This window comes from Eulemur rufifrons, chromosome 7, assembly GCF_041146395.1.
Source record: "Eulemur rufifrons isolate Redbay chromosome 7, OSU_ERuf_1, whole genome shotgun sequence".
In the NCBI taxonomy this organism is placed as follows: domain Eukaryota; kingdom Metazoa; phylum Chordata; class Mammalia; order Primates; family Lemuridae; genus Eulemur; species Eulemur rufifrons.
In genome coordinates, this window is record NC_090989.1 from 122,950,395 (window position 1) to 122,974,098 (window position 23,704).

Here is a 23,704-nt window from a genome sequence, read left to right on the forward strand (position 1 = left end):
AAGTAGGAAGTAGCGGTTGTAAGGCAGTGCTCTACTCTTAAGATATAACAGCATCCTTCTGCACACAGCCTGTGTCCTCTCACCCAGTCACTGCCATATGATATGCAAGTATACTGGATTGTTGTACTTTACTCTTCTAGAGTCAAAAGGGAATGACAGACAGGTGGCCAAAGGAATAAAGAGTTGGCAAAGAAGGGAGAGGCTGTACGGTATTAGGCTCAGACTAAAACAACAAAGATGTCTCTTAGCAAACAGTATAAGATAGAAAATTTAGTCTAAAATATAAATGATAGCAGAGTAGGCTGAAATATCCAGATATCAGCTATTTTACCTATAAGACTAACATATTGACTAGACTATATATGTCAGGTGTAAATATAAAGTTACACTTTCAAACTATAATTTCTGTAACACTCTTTATTTCACCAACCAGTTTAGTTTTGCATTGTTTGAAATCTCACAAAGTTATTGAAAACCAAAAAAAGCCAACTAAGGTTATAGGTATGATAAAAATAATCTGAAAATAATCTTTCCAAGCTGCCATTTTAAAGAGCTATTTCAAGCATGTCATCTATTCAAGAAAAAAAAAAATTGTTCAATGAAAATTCAACTCCATTCAATTCACTGAACATAAAAAGAAATGCTAAACATATGCAAGGCACTGGGATATAAGATGAATAAGATGGATTCCTATTCTCAAGGAGGTGGATGGACACAAAGTCAAGATTAACAAGATTTTCAAGGGGTTGGCAAAGCCCACTGAGCAAGGTACTCTGACTGTTAGTAGCGGGGTTGTAGTTACGTTGCAATGGCCTAAAAAATTCAATAATTTTGCATTTGAAAAGCAATCTCAAGGTTGGTGCTAGCACAGCTACAAACTATTACACTAGATAGCTGCATGGTTCGAGGAGCCTGTATTAGAACAGGCTATATTCAAGAAATAGAGTTGGTGTATTTCTTCATCACCTTGGTGGCAATAGTCTCTGTTAGTATCAAATCGGTAAAAGACATAGTACACAGGATTGAGTGCTAAACTGAATACAAGATAATCTTTACCTTAAGTATGCTTTTTATCATTCAATATCAATTATGTTTTCTTGTAAATCATGGAATACTAGTTAATTCTTATTTACTCATGTGTGCATTACTCTCAACAAATTAAGGATCCCAGGTTATTTTCCTTTGCATTTGGATGTCTCTCATCTCCAACTTTTGTAAGAGAAATGCAAGATGACCTTATTAATTTATGTAAACCATAATTAGGAAGACAAATCTAGTGTAAATATTCTAAAACTAAACATGGATAACATTTGTCTGAGGTCCTATATCAGCCATGTAATGGCTTCCTTCCAGAGGATGGCCATGCTATGGGTTCTAAAATTCTGTTTGTGAATATACGTACTTGATGGTAATGAATGTAGAAGAGCCAATAAATTGGACAAAACCATTGATTCAGCAATATTGTTTACACATTCTTGATTAGATGTCACTATATTCACAACCTGAAAATTAATCAACAGGATAATTAAAAGTTTGGGAAACAATTTTAGACATAAATCAAATTAAGTCATACAGACTTTACAAAGGTGAGAAAAATGTTTGGAGCACAAAATATTTAATTTTTAGAGAAGAGTTTAATTTTTAAAGATTGGCTTTATTACTTTGATCTTCTGAGAAATAATACCTTGAGGTTTATAACAAGCCTTCAATCCTATACCAATAACATACTCCAGAACTATAATACACTAAGCACTATAATGTGCTTTCCAATCACAGATTTGAGGTTGGGGGTGGTTAAGAAGATAATGATCTCTCCACTGGGACTTTCTTTTGCTTTTAGAGGAGAAAGTAAATGTCTTCAGTATCCAGCATAAGAGATTGGGTCTATTTTAAAGAAATAAGTATGTTTTTCTTTTAAAGAGAAAAGTCTAACTTCTACAGAATATATCTAGAGATCAGTATCACTTAATGATCATGTGGTCAGTATCTCAGAGCAACATACCTTAGATTTAATGTTTATTTTAAAAGTTACAAGATACTTGAAGGAATTCAGTAGTGGAGCATGTTCTTCAATTAAAAGAACATGCTCATTAAGCTTTCTGACCAATTTAATTTTTTCGTTTGTTTTGTTTTTGAGCAGGGTCTCGCTCTCTGGCCCAAGCTAGAGTGTAGTGGCATCATTATAGCTCACTGCAACCTCAAACTCCTGGGCTCAAGCAGTCCTCCTGCCTCCTAAGTTGCTGGGACTATAGGCATGTGCCACCACGCCCAGCTAATTTTTCTTTCTTTCTTTTTTTTTTTTTTTTGTAGAGATGGGGTCTCAATATGTTGCTCAGGCTAGTCTCAAACTCCTGGCCTCAAGCAGTCCTCTGGCCTCAGTCTTCCAACCAAAGTGCTGGGATTAGAGGTGTGAGCCACCACACTAGCGGGTTGTATTTGGTGTTCTTTGTGATAAATTATAATGAGCAGGAGCACCTGAGAAATGACCCTGGGAACTCACTCTGGGTTGCCTGGACAAACAGCTACCTGTGACTAGGAACTTCCTGCTTCTCTCAGAGGAAAAGGCTGTAGCCAAATAGCACCCCATGGGACCAATGGCTTCATTACACTGAAAAAGGGGCCTCCAACTTCTCTTGCACCCTTAAGACTAACAGGTTCTAGGCAGCTGGCTTTCCTAAACAACTGCTATAAATAGCAGCACACCCAGGTGTCTGTCTGTAACCCTCACTGGAAGAGTTGTTTTTGTACTAGACCTAAAGGGACAGCCACTGGGGGTGGGGGGTGGGGGCCAGTCCTCTGGAATACAAACCCACAGTGTGTAGCCAGCAGAGTGCCCTGGCCTCAATCTCTCTGTGAGGATGCTGAGAGATCAGAGGAGTCCTATATCCTCTTCTATGTGATCTGTGGCTCCTGAGATTCCCCAGTGAAGTCTATGTTCTTTAACCCACACATGACATTGTACAATGTATCCCAAGCCCTAATGCACAGCAATGACCACAAAGGGAACTACCTTGAATAATACTGTATTAACACTTGCTCTTCAAACTGAGTATGTTAATTCAAATTTTAGAAACATATTTGGCTTAATAGGCAAAATTTTAAAAATGATATTGCACATTTCCATTCAATTTTAGATAATGACTCTAAGACTCAAACCATATACAGTGAGTGGCAGGAAAGATAACATGCTTTAGTACAACATGCTTTTACCTCTAGAGCCAACTGCTGCACTTGACCAGCTCCATGGACTCGAAGAAGAGAAAATATTAACTTAAAGTGCCCAATGCATTCACTTTCAGAACCTAGGGAATAATAAAATGATTATTTTTTTATTTCCAAAGAGATGTTTTAAACTATAGACCTTCAGAAAACTGATATAAAGTCTCTGGTAATTCTTTCTAAACATTCATGACATGAAGTAAGTGGACTGTCTCTAAGCAGCAGTATATCTTAAAAGGCAAAAAGATATTAGCATTTCTTAAGTTTGTTTTGTTTTCATTAACACCCTCACCCCTATCACCCAGGCTAAAAACGAGAACTTCTATCAAATAATCCAAATACAGCTCAAAAATCTAAAGTGTAAGGTAGTAATTTTACTGTTTACCTCTAGACCGTAGGTCTAACCCCTTCAATCTAATTATATTTTGGGAGTGTTTGACATCATTTGGCTTTTAAGCAAGACTGGGTTAGAACTCTGCCACTTGAAGACTAATTACAAGCAAACAAACGGATAAACACATACAAAGGACTCCTGAAAATATACAGAAGGCAATGACATTTCCATTCCTGCTTACTTCAAATCCTAATCTCACATAATTACTATCATTTTGCTAATAAAATAAAAATATTAAACAGTAAAGTTTTGTTCAGCATATACTACTTGCTATACAGTAGTAAAACATACAGTGTAATTTGCAATCTTTTCAGGCCCCTTAAGATAACTTGGGCTCCTTCAACTCAAAGAGTCTGGGAATATTTTATAAATACATTGTTTTTAAATTCATTTTCAAACCATTTCTTTTTTTTTTTTTTTTTGAGACAGAGTCTCGCTCTGTTGCCCTGGCTAGAGTGAGTGCCGTGGCGTCAGCCTAGCTCACAGCAACCTCAAACTCCTGGGCTTAAGCGATCCTACTGCCTCAGCCTCCCGAGTAGCTGCGACTACAGGCATGCGCCACCATGCCCGACTAATTTTTTGTATATATATGTATTTTAGTTGTCCACATAATTTCTTTCTATTTTTAGTAGAGACGGGGTCTCGCTCTTGCTCAGGCTGGTCTCGAACTCCTGACCTCGAGCGATCCACCCGCCTCGGCCTCCCAGAGTGCTAGGATTACAGGCGTGAGCCACCGCGCCCGGCCGAAACCATTTCTTTCTTTTTTTTTTTTTTTTTTTGAGACAGAGTCTCACTCTGTTGCCCAGGCTAGAGTGAGTGCCGTGGCGTCAGCCTAGCTCACAGCAACCTCAAACTCCTGAGCTCAAGCGATCCTCCTGTCTCAGCCTCCCGAGTAGCTGGGACTACAGGCATGCGCCACCATGCTCGGCTAAGTTTTTCTATATACATTTTTAGCTGTCCATATAATTCTTTCTATTTTTAGTAGAGATGGGGTCTCGCTCTTGCTCAGGCTGGTCTCGAACTCCTGAGCTCAAACGATCCGCCCACCTCGGCCTCCCAGAGAGCTAGGATTACAGGCGTGAGCCACCGCGCCCGGCCCGAAACCATTTCTTAATAGGTAAGAATTGTCATAAATACATTAACGATACACAAACCTTACATCTAAATTAAAAGAGAGCAAGTAATTCTAACACGTGAACTTTACAGATGCAATCAAAAGGAAATTTCTGTGTAGGCTCTTCCTCAATATTTTACAAGTTCCAAATCAACAGTCTGCTTTGCTGCCATTTCTTTCTGCCTACACTAGTAATGTTTTATGCCAACTTCAACAATAAAAAAGGAAGTTTTCCTTGGATTTTATAACACTATCTTTAATAATAGCCCAATGTACACCAGGGGAGTAATTTTTCTAACATTTAATTACCGTTGATTATTTTATTTGAATAATTTTTTGGTAATAACCAAAAAGTCAGAATTTTAATAATACTTTAATACATCCCGAAAAGAGTAAAAAAGTAACTGAAAGATAATGTTCAATATTATTTAAAAAGACCTGGAGTCTCCAAGTAATTTAAATTGAATTTGTACTGTTTTAGGTTTTACATACTATATTTCTTATCTAATCAAAGTTACCAAAGTTAGAATTAGAAGCAGCTTTTATAATTTCATTAACCCATCTCCCTGGAGTCCGGCTAGAATGGTAACATTTTTGGAAATGTCCTCTTACAGATGTTCAAGAATGGGAACTCTCATCTTATTATTTCAATTTTTACACACCAAAAATTTCAGGCAATTCTTCAAAAATGTGAGTGCCCATATGCACATGGTAATGTGACCAGAAAAGCAGCAAAAATTAGACCACCTAATAGATAAATCTGACTCAACCACTTATACTTGGTATGTTAAGTATATACTAAGTCAAATTTTATACTATCATTCTGTCTTTTCAACTCATGTAGACTTTTTTTCTTAAAGATATGAATTCTTCTAAACATGGTACCTTGACCTCTCTTCCTCCCTAACCTACTGTTTACTGTAAAATTATGGTGTCAATACCCCTTAATATTATATATTATAACCACGTATAATTTTCCCTGATAAAACTGAGAATTAGAATTTTTAGGGCTCTTCTATTGGAAGGGTCTTACTGATCCTGATCGAGGGTACAGTCACATACCTGGATTATATTTTATGACATTTCTCAGAGCCTCCAAAGCCATTTCCACTCTTGGTAAGCGGTCTCCATGTTGCTCTGACTCCACTTTTGCAGCATGTGTGATGGCCATGAATGTGTGGAGGTACTGGGCCTGCGAGCCTATATAATCCAGGAGACTTGCAGCAAACGCTTTTGGAACCTAAGTCAAGCAAACAAATATTTAATAATGTGTGTCCCTTAGAAATAACCTATAACAAAGACTCCCTAGCAAAAGAAAAAACTTCAAGCTATGAAAGTGAATAAACATGATTATAATACACATATACATGAATATACCTAGGCATTATGGGGGATGGAGGGCAGGAAACATTACTTAAAAGTGTTTCTCAACTTTCAGAGGTCTGATATATCCCATCCTCAGAACCTCAGCTAGACCTTCTGGATAACTTGCTGTGGCTTCACCATCAGCACTTGCTGCTTCATCTTGAACTTTTATGTTATGGAAATGGCTTCTTTCCTTAAAAATCATGGACTAACCTCTGTTAGCTTCAAACTTTTCTTTTGCAGCTTCCTTATGTCTCTCAGCCTTCACAGAATTGAAGAGAGTTCACAGGCCTTGCTCTGGAGTAAGTTTGGGCTAAAGGGAATGTCGTAGCTGGTTTGATCTTCTATCTAGGCCACTAAAACTCTCCATATCAGCAAGAATGATGTTTTGCTTTCTTATCATTTGTGTATTTACTGGAGTAGCACTTTTAATTTCCTTCAAAAACTTTTCCTTTGCATTCACAACTGCGCTGTTTGGCACAAGAGGCCTATCTTAGCTTTTGATTTGTCTTCCTCACTAAGCTTAATTACCTCCAGCTTTTGATTTAAAGTGAGAGACATGTGACTCTTCCTTTCACTTGAACACAGAGAGGCCACTGTAGGATTATGAATTGGCCTAATTTCAATATTGTTGCTTCAGGGAATAGGGAGGCCCAAGAAGAGAGAGAGACAGAAGGCAGGAAGGGGAAGAGATGGCCGGTCAGTGGAGCAGTCAGAACACACATAACATTTATACATTTATCAATTAAGTTCACTGCCTCATAAAGGCATAGTTTGTAACACCCCAAAATAATTATAATAGTAACATCGAAGATCACTGATCACCCTAACAGATACAATAGTAACGAAAAATTGTGAAATATTGCAAGGATTACCAAAATGTGACACAGAGACACAATTTGAGCGTATTTGGTTGGCAAAAATGGTTCTGACACACTTGTCTGACACAGAGTTGTCAAACCTTCAAATTGTTTAAAAAAAAAAAAAAGCACTGTCTTAAGTGCAATAAAGCAAAGTACAATAAAACGAGGTGTGGCTATAAACAGTGTGAATAACCTAGTAGCTTTCAGTAACAAATGATCAAAGGTTTCAGATAAAATTAAAAGCAGAGAGCTTACCTCTAGTTGAAAAGTAGGGACTTCATTATACACTCTAACAAAAATCTCCCCTACAATAAGTTCTTTGGCATGATCACTGTATACAAATTCTGATCCATAAGTTTTGTCACAATCACCCTTTTTCAAAAAAGAAAATAGACTGTTAGATATAAATCAGAATCATTAACGTCTGATATGTAAGTATACCCAGGTTCAGTTTAATAACTTAATAGATAAATAACTCAAGAGATCCATTCATTTTCCTAAGGAAAGAAATGTGGCATGATACACGTCATAGCACTTCATACAACTTTGATTTACTGGGGAAAAGGGGATGAAGTAAACAATTAAAATAAGGCTTCTGTGTACAAAAACTGGTTAAAATAGAAAACAAATGTATATAAGTGGTAACAACAAAAAATCCTAATGTATTATTACATGAAATAGAATGCTGTTCTTAAATGGATCATATATTAGGTAGCAAAAAGCTATAGGCTTGATTAATACCAAAAATGAGAAATAGTGGGTTTCTATTTTGTTAATACTAAGTTATTAATATACTTCCAGAGATTCCATCAGAATAAGTTACCCAAGAATTTTATAAAACAATAACATACCTTTTTAATCATATTTTCTTGTTGGGATTCGAGAAATTCAAGTAGTTCTGCTCTTGTAGAATTGTTCCATATCAAATAGGGACTCTCTGTGTTGCTGTTAAGCATCTTCAAAATCTAGGAGACAGAAAATAACTGTCTTGCAATATTTAGTAAAAAAAAAAAAATCATTACAGTTATTTATTAAAAATGTCTACTACATGCCAAGCACTGTAATAGTTGCCTTAAGTATAAGGATTTCAATAAAAAGTATCTCAATAATTTCAAGTTTTTTGGTATTATTCAATTTGCAGCTCAAAAAAACCAAGGCTATGAAAGATCAAATTATTTGTATAACCAATAAGTGGTGAAAATGAGATTCAAATTGAGCCTGGCTTTAACATTCTTTACATTTATTTTGCTATGGTGAAAAGTCAATAGTTTATGTTAAAATATTTAATGAACATTCAGTAAACATAAGCTTAAAAAGAATCACACCATACTATCTTTATATACAAATAATATGAAAACAAAATCTAAGTCTTTAGGAAGCATAATCCTATGAAGGGAAATAAAATTTATGGGTTGCAAGTTGGGTCAGGCTGGGCACGGTGGCTCACGTCTGTAATCCTAGCACTCTAGGAGGCCGAGGCGGGCGGATCGTTTGAGCTCAGGAGTTCGAGACCAGCCTGAGCAACAGCGAGACCCCGTCTTTACTAAAAATAGAAAGACATGATTTGGACAGCTAAAAATATATATAGAAAAAAATTAGCCAGGCATGGTGGTGCATGCCTGTAGTCCCAGCTACTCGGGAGGCTGAGGCAGGAGGATTGCTTGAGCCCAGGAGTTTGAGGCTGCTGTGAGCTAGGCTGACACCACAGCACTCTAACCCGGCCAACAGAGTGAGATTCTGTCTCAAAAAAAAAAAAAAAAAAAAAAAGAAAGAAAGTCGGTTCAGATTTTCTTGGCCACACTCTGAGATTCAAGGTTGCACAGTAGTTCTGCAGGTATAGATTACAACTGCTTAGCCATCCAGCATACTTTCCCTCTGTTTAGGTCTTCTCGATTTTAAGTATAAACACAGACATCTGATACTTCCTTAAATGTCTGAATAAAAATCTTTTATATTTTACATTTACAGAGCTCTATGTTAAGAGGAAAGAATATGACCTCTATCTATACAAAGCCATCTAATCCTTGTTTTCAAAAGATTGAGTACTAGTAAAATAAAATGACTGAAAAAACATATGGTTGGGAAAAATCATTAAACACTGAGACTTGACAGTTTAAATAAGCATTTCATTAAATCCAGATGGGCTTATGCCCAGATTTAATTTTGAGGCCAGGTGCAGTGGCTCACACCTGTAATCCCAGCATTTTGAGAGGCAAAGGCTGGAGGATCGCTTGAGGCTAGGAGTTCAAAACCAGCCTGGGCAACACAGCAAGACCCCGTTTCTACAAAAAAATAGAAAAACTTAGCTGGGTATGGTGGCACTGGCTTGTAGTCTCAGCCACCTGGGAGGCTAAGGCAGGAGGTTGAGCCCAGGAGTTCGAGGCTACAGTGAGCTATGATTGTGCCATTACACTCCAGCCTGGGTGACAGAGCAAGACCCTGTCTTAAATTAAAAAAAGAAAAAAAAAAGTTTAATTGTGGAATGTTACCAAATTTGGGGGGAAGGGGGACCTTTTGAAGTTAATTACCAACTTGTTGGTATTTCTGCAGACAATGTTTTTAGTCAGCAAAACGTATCACATTGATGAGCACAAAGTCCAGGAAAAGAACAAAGATCAAGAGTGGCATCTAGAGCTCTTGCCTCTTACCCAGGGGGACTGAAAAGCATGTCCCACACTGAAAACCACTCAATCAGACTGGATGAAAACAAGCTGTTTAAATCCTAAAAGTAACTTAAATTTTAGAAACCTAGACTTTTTTCCTTAAAAAATAATAGGTGATCGTTAGAGAAAAGAAACATAGCCTATAACTCTGCCATGCAGGGATACCTGCAGTTAACATACTGGTATAGATCTAACAATCTATTCATTTCTTTATACCAAATATGGATCTAGTCTCTTCATTTAAAATCTTTTAATGTCTTTAAGTATTCTTTTACAATTAAAGGGTACATAGTAACCTACTTAATTAATGGATTTCTGTAGTCTGTCTCATTCTTTAATGCTATATTCTTAGATCTTTTCTCAATGGTACTCACAAAAGAGGACAAAGGTTGGGAGATCTGCCAAGTCCTACTTGTTTTTGAAATGTATCTATGCAGACATACAGATGTGTATATGCATGTATGTGTGCGTCCATATGTATAATATGTATTTACTTTCAGGATTTGAACCCTGAGTCTGAATAAGCTATGGCTTATCAGAAACAGCTAGAAGTAGATTTTGGATCTCCTCACTACTAGTAGTCTGCCCATTGTGATACACCATTCCAAGTGCACTCTCTTGTCCTGTCCCTTTGAGACTTAGATTGGTAAGAATTATGGTGGACTCTACCACAGAGACTGGACTTACAATGCTGATATCATTTGTGTAAATCCATAATAAAGTGAATTTCATGGTTAACAGAACAAGCATGTGAACATTTTCAATTTTTAGGTTTCCTAGAACAATCATTATTATTGTGTTCCTTTTACTACTCAAAGGATCTTGCACTAGTCATCAAAAGCCAGGCTACCTCTGAAGCACATACCTCAGTAACGCTAACCACAGCAAGTTTTCTGGCAACATAGGGTGTTAGCATGCCAGCTAAACTTTTCCTTATGGTTGGATTTTCTGGAGTTGCTTGTTCTTCAGGCAAATACCCTCCAAGGCGACTTAGAGCATGAACACTCAGTTTGGCAAGGCTGTTGGCCACTTCCTGTTATAAAAATTAAGTTATTAAAGTATATCAGTTATCTTACACAAGTAACACAATAACTTGGTGGAATCAAAATATGGAACATATTTAAGGAGCAGAAAGCCAACCAAAAAGGGCATAAAAGTTTCCAACACTGATGTCAGAAAATTTATGTATCAGAGCTTGTTCTTTTATTTATAGGAAAGACCATCAAAATCTCTGTACTTATTTAAACCCAACGCAGTATCTCATAGATAACTGGAAGAAGCACATTTGGGGGAAGCGTAGGGGATAGGGGATAGAAAAATTGATTTGCCTGCTAGAGGCACACAGTGACAATAAGAGCAATGAATGAAAGCAAACAGGAATGGAAAGACAGATAAAAGATCTAAATATCTATAAGAATCAGACAAAAGTGTTTGGGGGAGCTAGCCCCAATTGCTTGATGGTATCATTCTATTTCCCTGTGTTACACAATCATAATTTTGCAATCATAAAACTGAGAAATTAAGAAAATATTACATCTAGTATAGGCTATTGCAAATTCCCTTCTTCAAGCATAAGCAGTAAAGATGAAAAGTTCTGGGCCTTAAATAGCAATAAACTTAGTTATCTATCTTAAAAACAGTTTGTCCCCTAAGGGCTCTGGAAAGCTGAAGCCTTGCTTCACATTAATTTATCATCAAACTTTGGTTTGGGTTCAAATTCAACATTAAAGCATTGTTAAAGTTACCTGCTGATTTGTTTCTTCACTTTTCTGAATGCCACTCTCCTCTAGTGTGTAGTCATAATTAAATAAAAAACCAAGCAGATGCCACAAAATTCCAGCCTGAAATAGGTGTGTCTGTAGCCAGAAATCCACAGCAAAAGAACTGACACACTCTACCCCAAGAGCGGCCACCCGTGGAATACTCTGAGAGAATAAAAATGACAAAATTAAATTACATAATTAAAAAAAGCTCCCAAGAGAAATGGCTTATAAATGTATGTCAAGTTATCTGCTTTATTTTGCTAAATATTGACCTCTTCTTATATATTCAATTCCAATTTAAATCTGAATCCTAGATCCTTTAAAGCCTAAAATAAAAAGTGACCTTATGACGAGATATCAGTTACTGTCTTTGAGACTAGTATCCAAAGACTTGGGAATACAGTTTTCCCTGTTTTATTTCTTGCATTTTTAATTTTTAAAAACAGTCAGTAGCAACTCACAAGCTAGTGATTTTAAGCACGTCAATGATACCTTTTGTGCAGGTATGAGGATTTATTTCTTTATATCAGAGTTTGTATTCTTATCGATACTTGCAAAGACATCAAATAGATACAGTTGAGGAGATATTTTCATCAGATTCCTTACTTCTAGATACCTTAGTCCTAGATCAGCACCTCAATCCTGTTCAAAACAACTCTCGCTCTACCCAGTTATTTAAGAAATCTCTTCCTCCTTCCCAGCCACCTATTGCATCTACCCACAATCAATTCACCTCAGCAGTTTTGGATGGGGAGGAAATCGTGAGCTCTCAGATCCCTGTCTTTCCTCCCAGGCAGTGCCTGAACTCCAAGTTTCAGATTTTACAAGGCTTTTTGCTTTTTATTAGATTTATTTACTCCAGCTTTCTCTCTTTTATTCCTACCCCTCTTCTAAATCTTCAGGTGGGACCCACTTACCTTTAGATGTGTCATTCTAGTCTTATTTTTTATGGGTCAGCCTAGAAACAAAGCCTTCACTTACAGTAAGAATTCTGCGAAAAGTGCTTAAGAACCAAATAATTTATTTTCAAATAATTTTGAAAAAAACACCTGCTTATAAATTGGGACTGGCTATTTGACAAGAAAACCCTTTGCTGCCTTGTATCCAGAAAGCAATAAAGAACAACTCTACCTTGCCAAAATACAGCACCCGACAGAGATCTTTGATGATGCTGGGCATTTCTGTGATCTTCTCTCTGCATTCTTCAAACTGAGCGGCCACACTATAGCATTTACTTATGTGTCCACACACCTGCAGACAACAAAATCGGGTCAAAATAGAGTCACATGTATATTCCTTATTTAAGCCATAGCAGAAATCAAATAAGCAGAAATTTGTGAATAATACTTAATAGTATATATGCTGCTCCAAAATTAAACAGAATATTTTTACTGAATCACTAGTCTTTCTCATTAAGATTTCCTATGATGCAAGGGTTGGCAAACCACAGCCACTATGGCCCAAGGGCCAAACCGACCACGGGACTGTTTCTGTGCTGCCAGGGTGCTAAAAATGGTTTTTATACTTCTAAAGGGTTGTAAAAAAACCACAAAAGAAAATGTAACAGACACCGTATGAAGCCTGAAAGCCTCAAATATTTACCTTTGGACCTTTGAAGAGTTTGCTGGCCTCTAGATTAAGGTATTTTTGTTCATCTTATTAACATGGCAGAATATTACAATTCTATTTATGTAATGAACTTCAAAATAGAGGATAAAATTTAAAAGCCAGTGCTTAATTGTTTTATATTCTAAATTTTGCTAGCATAAGTAAAAAGCCACATAGAGAGACATGTTCTACAAAGATCTTAATGAATTCCTGATGACTTTCTACCAAATAATTCAGTATCATAAACTTAACAAAAATTAGGCCAATAATAGGGATAGGGGAGTGGGGTGGTGGAAGGTATGGGAAACAACAATGGCAGAATGACAAATGTTTGAAGCTGGGAGTAATGGAGACATAAGGATTCAGTAAACTATTCTCTACTTTAAGGAAAAAAATCAAGCCAATAGATCACAAGTGCTTTAGTGTAGTAATTCTTAAACTATCATATACAGATCAGTAGCATCAGTGTCACCTGGAAACTTACTAGAAAAGCATATTTTCAAGGCCCCTACCCCAGACCCATTGACTCAGAAACTCGAGGGTGGGGGGTGGGGTGGGGCTCAGCAACCTGTATTTTAATGAGCCCTCTGGTTGATTCTCAGATATGTTAAAGTCTGAGCCACTGGTCTAGTGTAACTTTCTTGGAACCATAGGTCTTAGCCTCACCTGTACTGACATGTCACTCGGTTTACTAGAACGATTCAAGACAGCCACACAGCGACTAAATGCCTCTTGTAACACCTGCAGAGAAAGAAGTCAGCTATTAACTCTCCATTTTGACTTGAAGCCTAAAAGTCCTTTCCTAGCAGAAATATAAATAATCTTCTAATGTCACTTAGTTGGTACATAAATGTTTGCTCAATTAACATTTATAAAATAAACGAGTATAAGAAGGGCTCCTAAAAGTTTCTTTTTAAGCATTCCCAATAAGCTACTTTGTAAGCAATATTACCTTTACCAAGTTTGAACCCAATGCTTATATTATGAATAGAGCTCCATTTCTACCTTTAATTTTGGTATGAGAATACAGAGAATATAATATTGCATTACCTGCTGGAATAAATTAAAAGAAGAAACTGTATCATCTACATTTGTACTTGGTACATTCTCCATTGCTAGGAGTCAGATAATGTGTCCAAATTAGCTTAAAGATAAGCCTGAAGGTCACTCCATATTACCTCTATTCCATTCTCCCTTCTGAGCTCTTCAGCATTGAGGGCTGAACAGTTAACAGTATGGAAAGCCAGCTCTGCAGCAGCAGGCAACAATGGTGATTCTTTTGAGAAAAGGAGGTCATCTGAAGTTTCCATTGTTATAGTCCTAATTAGCATGGGGTATCCTGCATATTTATAAGGCTGTAAATCTGAAAAACCCAAAGGTTAGTGTTGAGAGAACAAAAGACAAAACAAAAACTGATCATGCTATTGTTTTAAGTTGATTTTGACACCATGCTCAATTATGTTGTCTTAAAAAAAAAATAAAAATGATAATATATTCAACTTCTTAAATGTCTCCTAATTCCAGGTTTTAAAAAAAATTAAGACTAGTAGAAAATCCCTTGGGTCTTTCCTTTTTAGCAAACTTATTTGATTTCTTTAAAATATTTATTTCCACTAGAAAATAATATTTTCTGGTAAATTAACTGCCCTTGGTATATAGTTGTTTTGATCCTTTGTAGAATACCTACTTTCTATGTTGTCCATGTGATCTTTGCAACTTTTCACCTGGTCATAGACAGCAAGATATAGCGAATGCACCAGAAACTGCACTAACGTTCATGATACACACCTCTTTATAAAGAATAAAGATTGTGAGAAGACATTTTATTTAAATGAGAGTGAATATTTTATATTAACCTTTCTAGATAACAAGTGCCTTTTTCTATTTAACCAGTTACCTTAAAATAAACGTTCAAAAATACTGAATATAATTTATTAATAGAAATACAAAATAAAAATTTAATAACTGTATTTAGCTAATTCCATGTTTTGATAAGTTTAGAAGTGAAAGCTGGCATATATATGTGCCCAATTACTGTTCTTTTCATCCTTTTTAAAAACTAAACTATTATGCAGAAATATGCAAATTAATTGGCTGTTACATTAAAAGTAACTCTGCAATTTCACTTGAAATCTGCATAAAGCTTTTTACCCTTTGAGGATGACCAATAATCTGCCTTAAATTGAAATTCATTTCTAAACTGGCTTAAAAAAAGGTCCCTTGGAACTTGTCCTAATTTTCCTAACACATACATATATGTGAAAAGAAAAAAGAATAAATTAATTTTAAGTCCTATCAGATCAGGACCCCCACCCCAGAGCTTACTGGGTATAAACCCCCTTGGGAAAAAGGAGAAGACAAGCTTGACAAGAGGCATGGCTAATATAGTTATCAGCCATTAAAAAATAAACAAAGGTTTTGAAAATGGTTTCTAAACTCATTCTGATTAGCAGTAAATGCCATCTAACTAAAATGTTTTACAACGTGCTCTGTTCAATTTATATGCAAAAAGTAAATCAACTAATTAATCACTGCTCTCTTAAATGATACAACTGCTACATCCTCAGGCTGTCTCCTCCAATAATTCAACTGTAACTCCATCTCTTGTCTTCAATTACCCAACATTCCTCATGCTTATCTCAAATCTCCACTGTTCTTTCTTCCTTTTCTCCCAATATCATCCTGTAACAAATTGGTCTCCCATTCTGTGCTGTAAGCCAAGTTCAGTTCCCAAGTCAATAGACATTTGCCATATTGAACCTAACCCCTTATGCCCAAGAAAACCTTAAATGTTTTCAACATACTCCTGGCTTTCTGGGCTGCTACTGTTAGGGCTACCACAAATGGCTCTAGACACATGTTGGACAATCCTCTACCCTGAAATTACACTTAATTCATCTACACCAGTGTTTTCCAAACTGTCCCACAAGGGCCTTGATAGCTACAATAGGAAATGGGAGGCGTGACGAGAAGTATATGACCATTTGAAAAGTCTGTACTGCTTTTTAAAAATCTGAACATTCTTGGTGTTTTCAACCTTCAGAAGGTTCTAGAGTTATAATAGGCATAGTCTTTTATATGTCATTTAAGAACATTAAATGATCTTTAAATTCCAGATCCCATTTTAGATACCATTTAATATATTTGCTGCTAAATGGCAAAACACAAAAACTAGGTAACCCCATAGAAAGAAATGTCACTCAGGAAGGAATCATTAAAACTCACTGGAAATGCAAAATATTGAAAAACATAGGTACCATGGGGAAGGTGTAAGACAAACAATATTTTGGGTCTTTCTTTAGAAGACTACTCTTTTTCTGTCTCTAAAATGTGATTCCAAGAGTCTTTTGCAATAACAATTATAAATCTATTAAAATATGCTGAGGAAAGAGGTAACCTGGAAGGATTAGCTAGAGGATAAATTAAAACCTAAGAGTAACAGAGGCCTTACCTTCTTTATGACGGTTGAAGAGGATGCTCTGTGTTTTCAGAATTAAAATTATGTTCTCTGGATCTGGTCCATCCACTATTTTTGCTGATTTGGTACATAAAAATTCATATGCTTTATTTACTTTTTCAAACATATCCTGTATGTAACCAAGCATAATTAAATTTTAATTTGGAACATCTCAAATTACAGCTTAAAACAGGACACAACTGGTTTGTATTTTACCAATAACTTCTTTAGTTATTATTTTTATATTTTACATTAAGGAATTCATTCCAATTGTAATCCAGCTGGTATACTGTTAAGGTGAAAGTAATTTTTTTTTTCCAAATAGCACTTAGTGATCTCAATACCATTTACTGAAAAATTCTTCAAATAAGAATTTTAAAATGTATCTTTAAATAGATCATATTAAGCTCTCTAGTTTTTGACTTAATATAACAAAAATTATAACAGCTACTCTTTATTGAACACTATGCCAGGCACTGTGCTAAATGCTATTATTTCATTCAATCCTCAAAACAGCCATATGAGGCATATACTATTAATGTCCTCATTTTTCACATGAGGGTATTTAACTTAGAGAGAGTAAGTAACCTGCTCAAGGACACAAAGTCAACTGGTGGCAGCACTAAAGACTTACAGCAGGTCTGACTCCTAAATCCATGCTCTTAAACTACTATAGTATATGATGTTCTATTGATCTATATGTTGATTCTTGTGTATCATATTGTTTTATTATTATAGCTTTATGAAGTGTTTTAATATATGGTAGGTTAAGCCTGGTAATTTAATAACTGATTTCAAAATTTTTTCATATCTTGATTATTTTTTTTCCCAGATGAATGTGAATTACTACGAGGTTCTCAAAAACAGCCCAGGCTTTTGATTACAAATGCCTTAAACATAAAAGTGGCATCTTTTCAATATCAAGTCTTCCCATTCAGGAATACTGTGTCTGTTTCCAATGAAAACCACTGACCTTGAAATTAGTGGAAATTATTCTAAGTTTCTAGCAATAGACTATCAGTCCTAGTTTTAGTGGTTCTTACATGATTTCACCTTTCATGAGTCTTCATTGGATGAGGCAGGATCAGGGAATGCTGGCAGCAGATGATTTAAAATTGAACCAAATTTTCTACCTCTTTACTTAGAGTGATAGGAAGTTGGATGTCATTAGAAAAACACACATAAACTGCCCAAAGCAATCTCAATGGCAAATGCATCACCTACAAATGAATTAAGTTTACCCACATTCCTAACTGTCAATTATTCTTATGATTGCCCATTAGAGTTAACAGATATGAGTAAGGAGAGAGAATAAAACCCGTAAGTTACTAGTCACAAGGGCAGCCCTTCTAGTAAACTGAGGGAGAATCATTCATGTACAAAACATGAGCATGTGGCTAGAAGTTTATTAAACATACACTGGGAGTACATTATAAGGCAGATACTGGCACAGAAGGTGATATCTTTTCTCCTCCTAATAATAGAGCAAAAATAAATCAATCCAAAAGCCCTAATTCCAAAGGCAGTACATACCCTCCCTTCAGGATTCTTATCAGGGTGATACTTTTGTGCAAGTCTGAAGTAAGCTTTTCTAATCTTGCTCTCATCATGCCTGTTAAACAGGAAAACTTTTATGAATACAGTAAGGTACAAGAAAAAAAATTTACACAATCATCTAAAATGATGTTTTAAGAACCTTACTTATATCAGGAATTGTATGTGATCATCTATTAATGATTAATAGGCATCAAATTAAACCAGTAAGAATTAAGATTATTCTTATATGTTATCTTTACAGGTGAAAGACAAAACCTAAAAGTTCCCTATGCAAAGTTACCATTCACTTTAAATTATAAAACTACATTTGGGAGTTTGAAGAACTAAGAAATATTTTTTAGAAAACCAAAAGCCACTAACTTGTCAAAATTTTCAAAATGCCTGTTCCAATCTGTATTTCTAAGTTTTTATATCAGTCTTGCCAAAAATGTACAATTTTAGTCTATACTTAAGAAAATGGCTTTTAAATCATTTTCTCTAACATATCTAGTCTACTATAAAACTTCATTGATAAATAAGGTAAATCTGCATTCTTTCATAATCTATCATTTAGTGTCCTAGACATATTGCTATCAAATCTCTCCCTCATGCATAACACAAATTGTAAGACAAAGGGGAAAAAATATGTGAGTGACTACCATGTGTCAGATACGGTGCCAGGTACTCTGCATACATTATTTCAATTAATAGAAAAAATGAATGAACCAGCAAGAACAGAAGAATACAATTTGGCTAATGAATGTGCAATAAATGAAAGTTGCAGGGATATAGTTCCATATGGTTATTCCCATAGGGATATATATCAAAGAATAGGCAAAAATTTTTAAAATGGCTGGTTTAAATATAATTTAGTCTTTGACAGTAATATTTTAAGGTAAGGTAGACATTTGCTATTATAAAATAACTGAAAACAACTCACGGCCCCTGTCCTTGAGGCAGATTAAGCACTTCATAAGCATCATCTATTGACATTGTAGGTGGCTTCTTTTCTACTTCCTTCTTCCAGGCATCAAGGGTATCTTTTAGAAGCTTAACCTTAAAGAAAGAGGATTAAAACTTTTATCTCTTAAAGTAATGCTATTGCAGAATATAATTTTTAAGTCATAGAATTCTTGTGCTGTATTTAAAATGACACTTCTAGGCTATCTAACAATTTCTGAAACACAAATAAGCAAAATCATCTTTTTAGCACTGTTGTATAGTTGAGTAGCAATGTATTTGTTATAAGGCTACATTACTCTATTTTTTAAGTGATATTTTTTATTCTCTGCCAGTTTGTGTCTCTATCCTTAATTTTAAAAGAAACATTCAGAAAATATAAAAAGCTTTGAAATTAGTAAATGATAAATACACTGTCATAAGAAAGCAAGCACTGTGTATTGTATATGCTTCTTAAGGTGATCTGACATATTTATCAATCAGTATGATAGCATTCAAACAAATGTACGGGACAGTGAACACAAGGGAGTCTGGGTAGCAAGTGGGAAGAAAAGAGTGAATATTTATTGCATACTTATACGGCAAGGAGCTAGGTACTTACAGAACGTACAAATTTAATTCTTATATAAAATCTCAATAATACATGAAAACACTGAGATTCTGAGAGATAGCTACATGCTTCCCAGTTAGTAAGAGGTGGAGCTGGATTCAAATCTAGGTCTGACTAAAACGCCCATACTTTTTCTACTATCTCGTGTTGAACCCTGAACAAGTACCAATGTTTACCTACCTTTACTTAGTCACTGCACTATAAAGAGAAAGTGACTTGTGGTACTAATGGCAATTGTTCTGAAATCTTTTAGATAGTAACAGTATTACCTCTGCTACAGTAACAGAATAACATGGGCACCTTTGTCCCTACAGATATCCAAAGGCTCAAATTAGAGAAGTCCCAAGGAGCTTTACAAATGAGCAAGTCATACTTAATGCCTCTTATATGTGCCAAGAATTATGCTTATGTGAATTCTTATTTAATCTTCACATCTACCACCAGAGATAGCTATTATTACTACCACCATTTTAGAGATGAGAACTGAGGCTTAGAGAAGTCAAGCCATGTACTGAATATTAAATAGTTATTAAAGACCCAGATGAAACTCAATCCCAGATTGGCTAACTCTACCTGTGAGCTTAATCAATCTGCTATAAAGACTAGCTCTCACCAAGTTATTCTGGTATATAATTGTGTTATTTGCATGAAATTTGTTTTGTCTTTGTCACAAAAGATCAAGATTATAAAGTTCTTAATACTCCCTCAAAAAATTACTGATCAGTTTGAGATTTCTAATATACTGAAAATCTCAGTGTTACACAGTGCTTAGTTCTTAAGAGGAAATACTAAGGAAGCTATTATCCTTCTTATCATAGGAGGAAGAAATACCCAGAAGCGATTAGAGGCTATTTTTATAGCTTAAGAATGCACAAATTAAACTGCTCACTTACCGGGTCTTTAATTGGCCAATCTGGAAACCGGAGTGTATCACAAAGTTGTTTGAGGTAATAAATATTACAAAATAGTTCATTTTCTAGTTGTGGATAGTTGATAACAGGGATGGGACAATATTGATAAAGTGCTCTTGTGTTACTCTGAAGACGAGGTGTGAAATCAGCAAGATGGGCAGCAATCTTCTCTATCATGAGGCGCCTACAATTATAAAAACCCCAATTCATGCATTATGAAGGAATTATTTTATTTTAAAGAGATGGTTAAGATAATCATACAAGAGAATTACATGGATCACCTTCAGAATAACTTAATTATTGGCCTAAAATGAGAGCTTGTAAGCATGTTACTCAGTGTATTCTAATCTTACTGTATAAAAATACTCAGTGGAAGTAAATTTATCTATAATAGCTATAAAGATCATGGAGAAAGAGACTGATACTCCCAGTCCTTCCTATAAAAAAAAAAAAAAATCAGCCATTAGGCATGGCACTTGAATGCATGAGGATACAGCAAGGGAACTCAAGGTCACTGTCACCCCAAAACAGCTCACTACATGGCATTTATTTTAATTAACTTACTAGAGTCTAGGACCTGGCTCTCAGCTAAGCAGAAACTTGTTGTGGTCAGCACACAGAGAGATATATCTTTTCAATGGGGACTCAGACAATCTCAGGAGAAAAGAATTAGAACTGTGTTGTCAATTTATTCATATTCCTATACAATTTTTCCCAGTGAAAAATATGACTGCCATATAGAATATATTCAAATTGATGGCTAGCACATGCCAAGCCTATAGGTCAATCTACCTGAGAAGTCCAATGATAACCAGCAGATAGTATGGAGAGTGTGAAGTCAGCCTGAAGAGGGTGAATAATTGATTCAGAAGATCTAATACCATCTAGCTAAGAGAACTGAGGGGTTCTCCATAGAGGCAGTCTTGACACTGAAACTATTAATGTCAAGTCATATTCTGGACAGCACCTGGCTGGACGTTGCCATTTGCTTCTGGGCCTTTCCTTTTTCTTGATCTCCACAGGCTTTTCCTATGGCATTCCCTCCTAATAAGGACATTCCTTAGGAATGCTAACCTGCAGGTTAAGGTCAAAACGTGCTAGCTAGGGAGTCCTCATTCTGAAATAATTTGGGGTTTCTCTGGCTTGATTCACTGATCTAAACTATGTCGCTATAGCTTTTAATTAGTGGACTACAGTCCTATTTCCAAATACCTAGCAGGTATGTCTTGATTTTATCCCTATATATTCCTTATATACATATTACCAGTTCATTGTCTAAAATCTTACCAGTTCTATAAATTGATTTAAGAAGCACCAGTGGTAGTATTCCCTGTCCTTACATAAAACTCTATTAGGTTAACAGTAATTTTGTCAAGCCATGTCAGAATTGAAAAAAGCATAAGGCCCTGTGAAAACCCATCACTTGATTTGGCATCAATGACCATTATCATTTTAGACTAACGAAAACATTTCTTTTAATAGAAGTCAAACCAGATGGCAAGAAGCAAAAGTTCTGAGTATAAAATACAATCAACTGGTAATTTACCTCATTTCACTGCTCCAGATTGCTTCTGGAGTATCAAATTCTCCTAGAAAAATCTCAGAAAACTTTTCAGGTTCATAATTTTCTAAGTAACAAACCATTGCTTCAGGTAGGATGTGCCCAAGTATACTTCTTTGAAAAATATCTTGTCCTTTTGTCTTTAAAACAAAACAAAATGTAGTCAGAAACACTAAAGTTATCTTTCAATTTTCTAATAAGTGACTTACGGTTAGAGAACATTTTAAGAAAAGAAACACAACTGTTTTTATGCTACGGGAATTTAGATGGAAGGATGGCAAATGTGAAGTGGAAGGTGGCCGGTAAAAACCAGCTTAGCAGATCTCCAAGGCAGAACCGACAGCCTCCAGCCCTGCAGCAGTCTTAACTTCAAGTGTTAGGTGCTGCCAACATTATTTAGGGTGATTGGCCTTTGACCATGGGTAACAGTAATGGTCAACACAAGGAAGATCTTGTGAAGATTTGCATCGGTTATCCTGCATTACATTGATGGCTACAGTTCCCACCTATACCTGGTTCTGTTTTCAAAAACCAGTCAGTCCAGAAGATCTGAAAAAAACCTGCCCTCATGAAATGTGACTAGGGTTTAGATAGAGAATTTCTACCCAAAAGTAATTATAATTACCTAAATTGAGAAGTCCCTATCCTCTGGCTGGCCAAATGAAGTTAGGATAATGATCATACATTACCATAGTAAATTTTTAAACTCATTTCTTTACCTGATAGAAATAAAATCTTAAAGACTAGTATTTTAATACATAAATAAATGCTTTTCTTATTTCCTTCTAGGCAAATTTAGATGTTTTAGTTATCTAAAATAGGACAAAGAGACAGAGGGAAAAAAACCTAAACATGGCTTAACCACTTGGTGCAAAGAAAAATTAGAAAGGAATATTTTTCTCTGCCTAGTTATAGGAATAAAAGAAAAAAAATGTAAATAAAATTTAAAAAAAGAAAAAACAAGAAAGGAATATTTTTAGGCTTTTGGCTAATAAAAGTAATAGACGGCCGGGCGCGGTGGCTCACGCCTGTAATCCTAACACTCTGGGAGGCCGAGGTGGGCGGATCGTTTGAGCTCAGGAGTTTGAGACCAGCCTGAGCAAGAGCGAGACCCCATCTCTACTAAAAATAGAAAGAAATTATATGGACAGCTAAAAATATATATAGAAAAAATTAGCCGGGCATGGTGGTGCATGCCTGTAGTTCCAGCTACTCGGGAGGCTGAGACAGGAGGATCGCTCGAGCTCAGGAGTTTGAGGTTGCTGTGAGCTAGGCTGATGTCACGGCACTCACTCTAGCCTGGGCAACAGAGTGAGACTCTGTCTCAAAAAAAAAAAAAAAATAAAATAAATAAATAAAAAGTAATAGACAACTATCTGTTAAACTTATGGGTGAAAAATCAGTTGTTTTGTTCTTTAGAATACTATTATTTGTTAATTCTTCTATCTAGAATTCTGCCATAAACACTGTTTTGCTGTAATTGTTCAAAACACTGTAAGGGGAAATGACATGTCATTTCTAATATTATAAAATTTGAAAAAAAAATATAATGTATAGGCCGGGCGCGGTGGCTCACGCCTGTAATCCTAGCACTCTGGGAGGCCGAGGTGGGCCGATCGTTTGAGCTCAGGAGTTCGAGACCAGCCTGAGCAAGAGTGAGACTCCATCTCTACTAAAAAT

The 23,704-nt window shown here is 35.8% G+C and overlaps 1 protein-coding gene across 2 annotated transcripts in view; it reads right to left on the minus strand.

The window, feature by feature from the left end:
* DNAJC13 (DnaJ heat shock protein family (Hsp40) member C13) overlaps window positions 1-23,704 on the minus strand; it is a 115,654-nt gene that overhangs the window by 22,126 nt on the left and 69,824 nt on the right. For both annotated transcript variants that reach the window (XM_069475424.1, XM_069475423.1), the window contains 15 exons: window positions 22,010-22,164; window positions 20,446-20,647; window positions 18,923-19,038; window positions 17,980-18,058; window positions 16,441-16,576; window positions 14,168-14,352; window positions 13,656-13,730; window positions 12,513-12,632; window positions 11,364-11,543; window positions 10,484-10,651; window positions 7,807-7,920; window positions 7,211-7,327; window positions 5,790-5,967; window positions 3,211-3,302; window positions 1,403-1,502 (listed from right to left, as the gene is read on the minus strand). In XM_069475424.1, coding sequence (XP_069331525.1) covers window positions 1,403-1,502; window positions 3,211-3,302; window positions 5,790-5,967; window positions 7,211-7,327; window positions 7,807-7,920; window positions 10,484-10,651; window positions 11,364-11,543; window positions 12,513-12,632; window positions 13,656-13,730; window positions 14,168-14,352; window positions 16,441-16,576; window positions 17,980-18,058; window positions 18,923-19,038; window positions 20,446-20,647; window positions 22,010-22,164 — 2,017 coding nt within the window. The remainder of the gene's footprint in view (window positions 1-1,402; window positions 1,503-3,210; window positions 3,303-5,789; window positions 5,968-7,210; window positions 7,328-7,806; window positions 7,921-10,483; window positions 10,652-11,363; window positions 11,544-12,512; window positions 12,633-13,655; window positions 13,731-14,167; window positions 14,353-16,440; window positions 16,577-17,979; window positions 18,059-18,922; window positions 19,039-20,445; window positions 20,648-22,009; window positions 22,165-23,704) is intronic.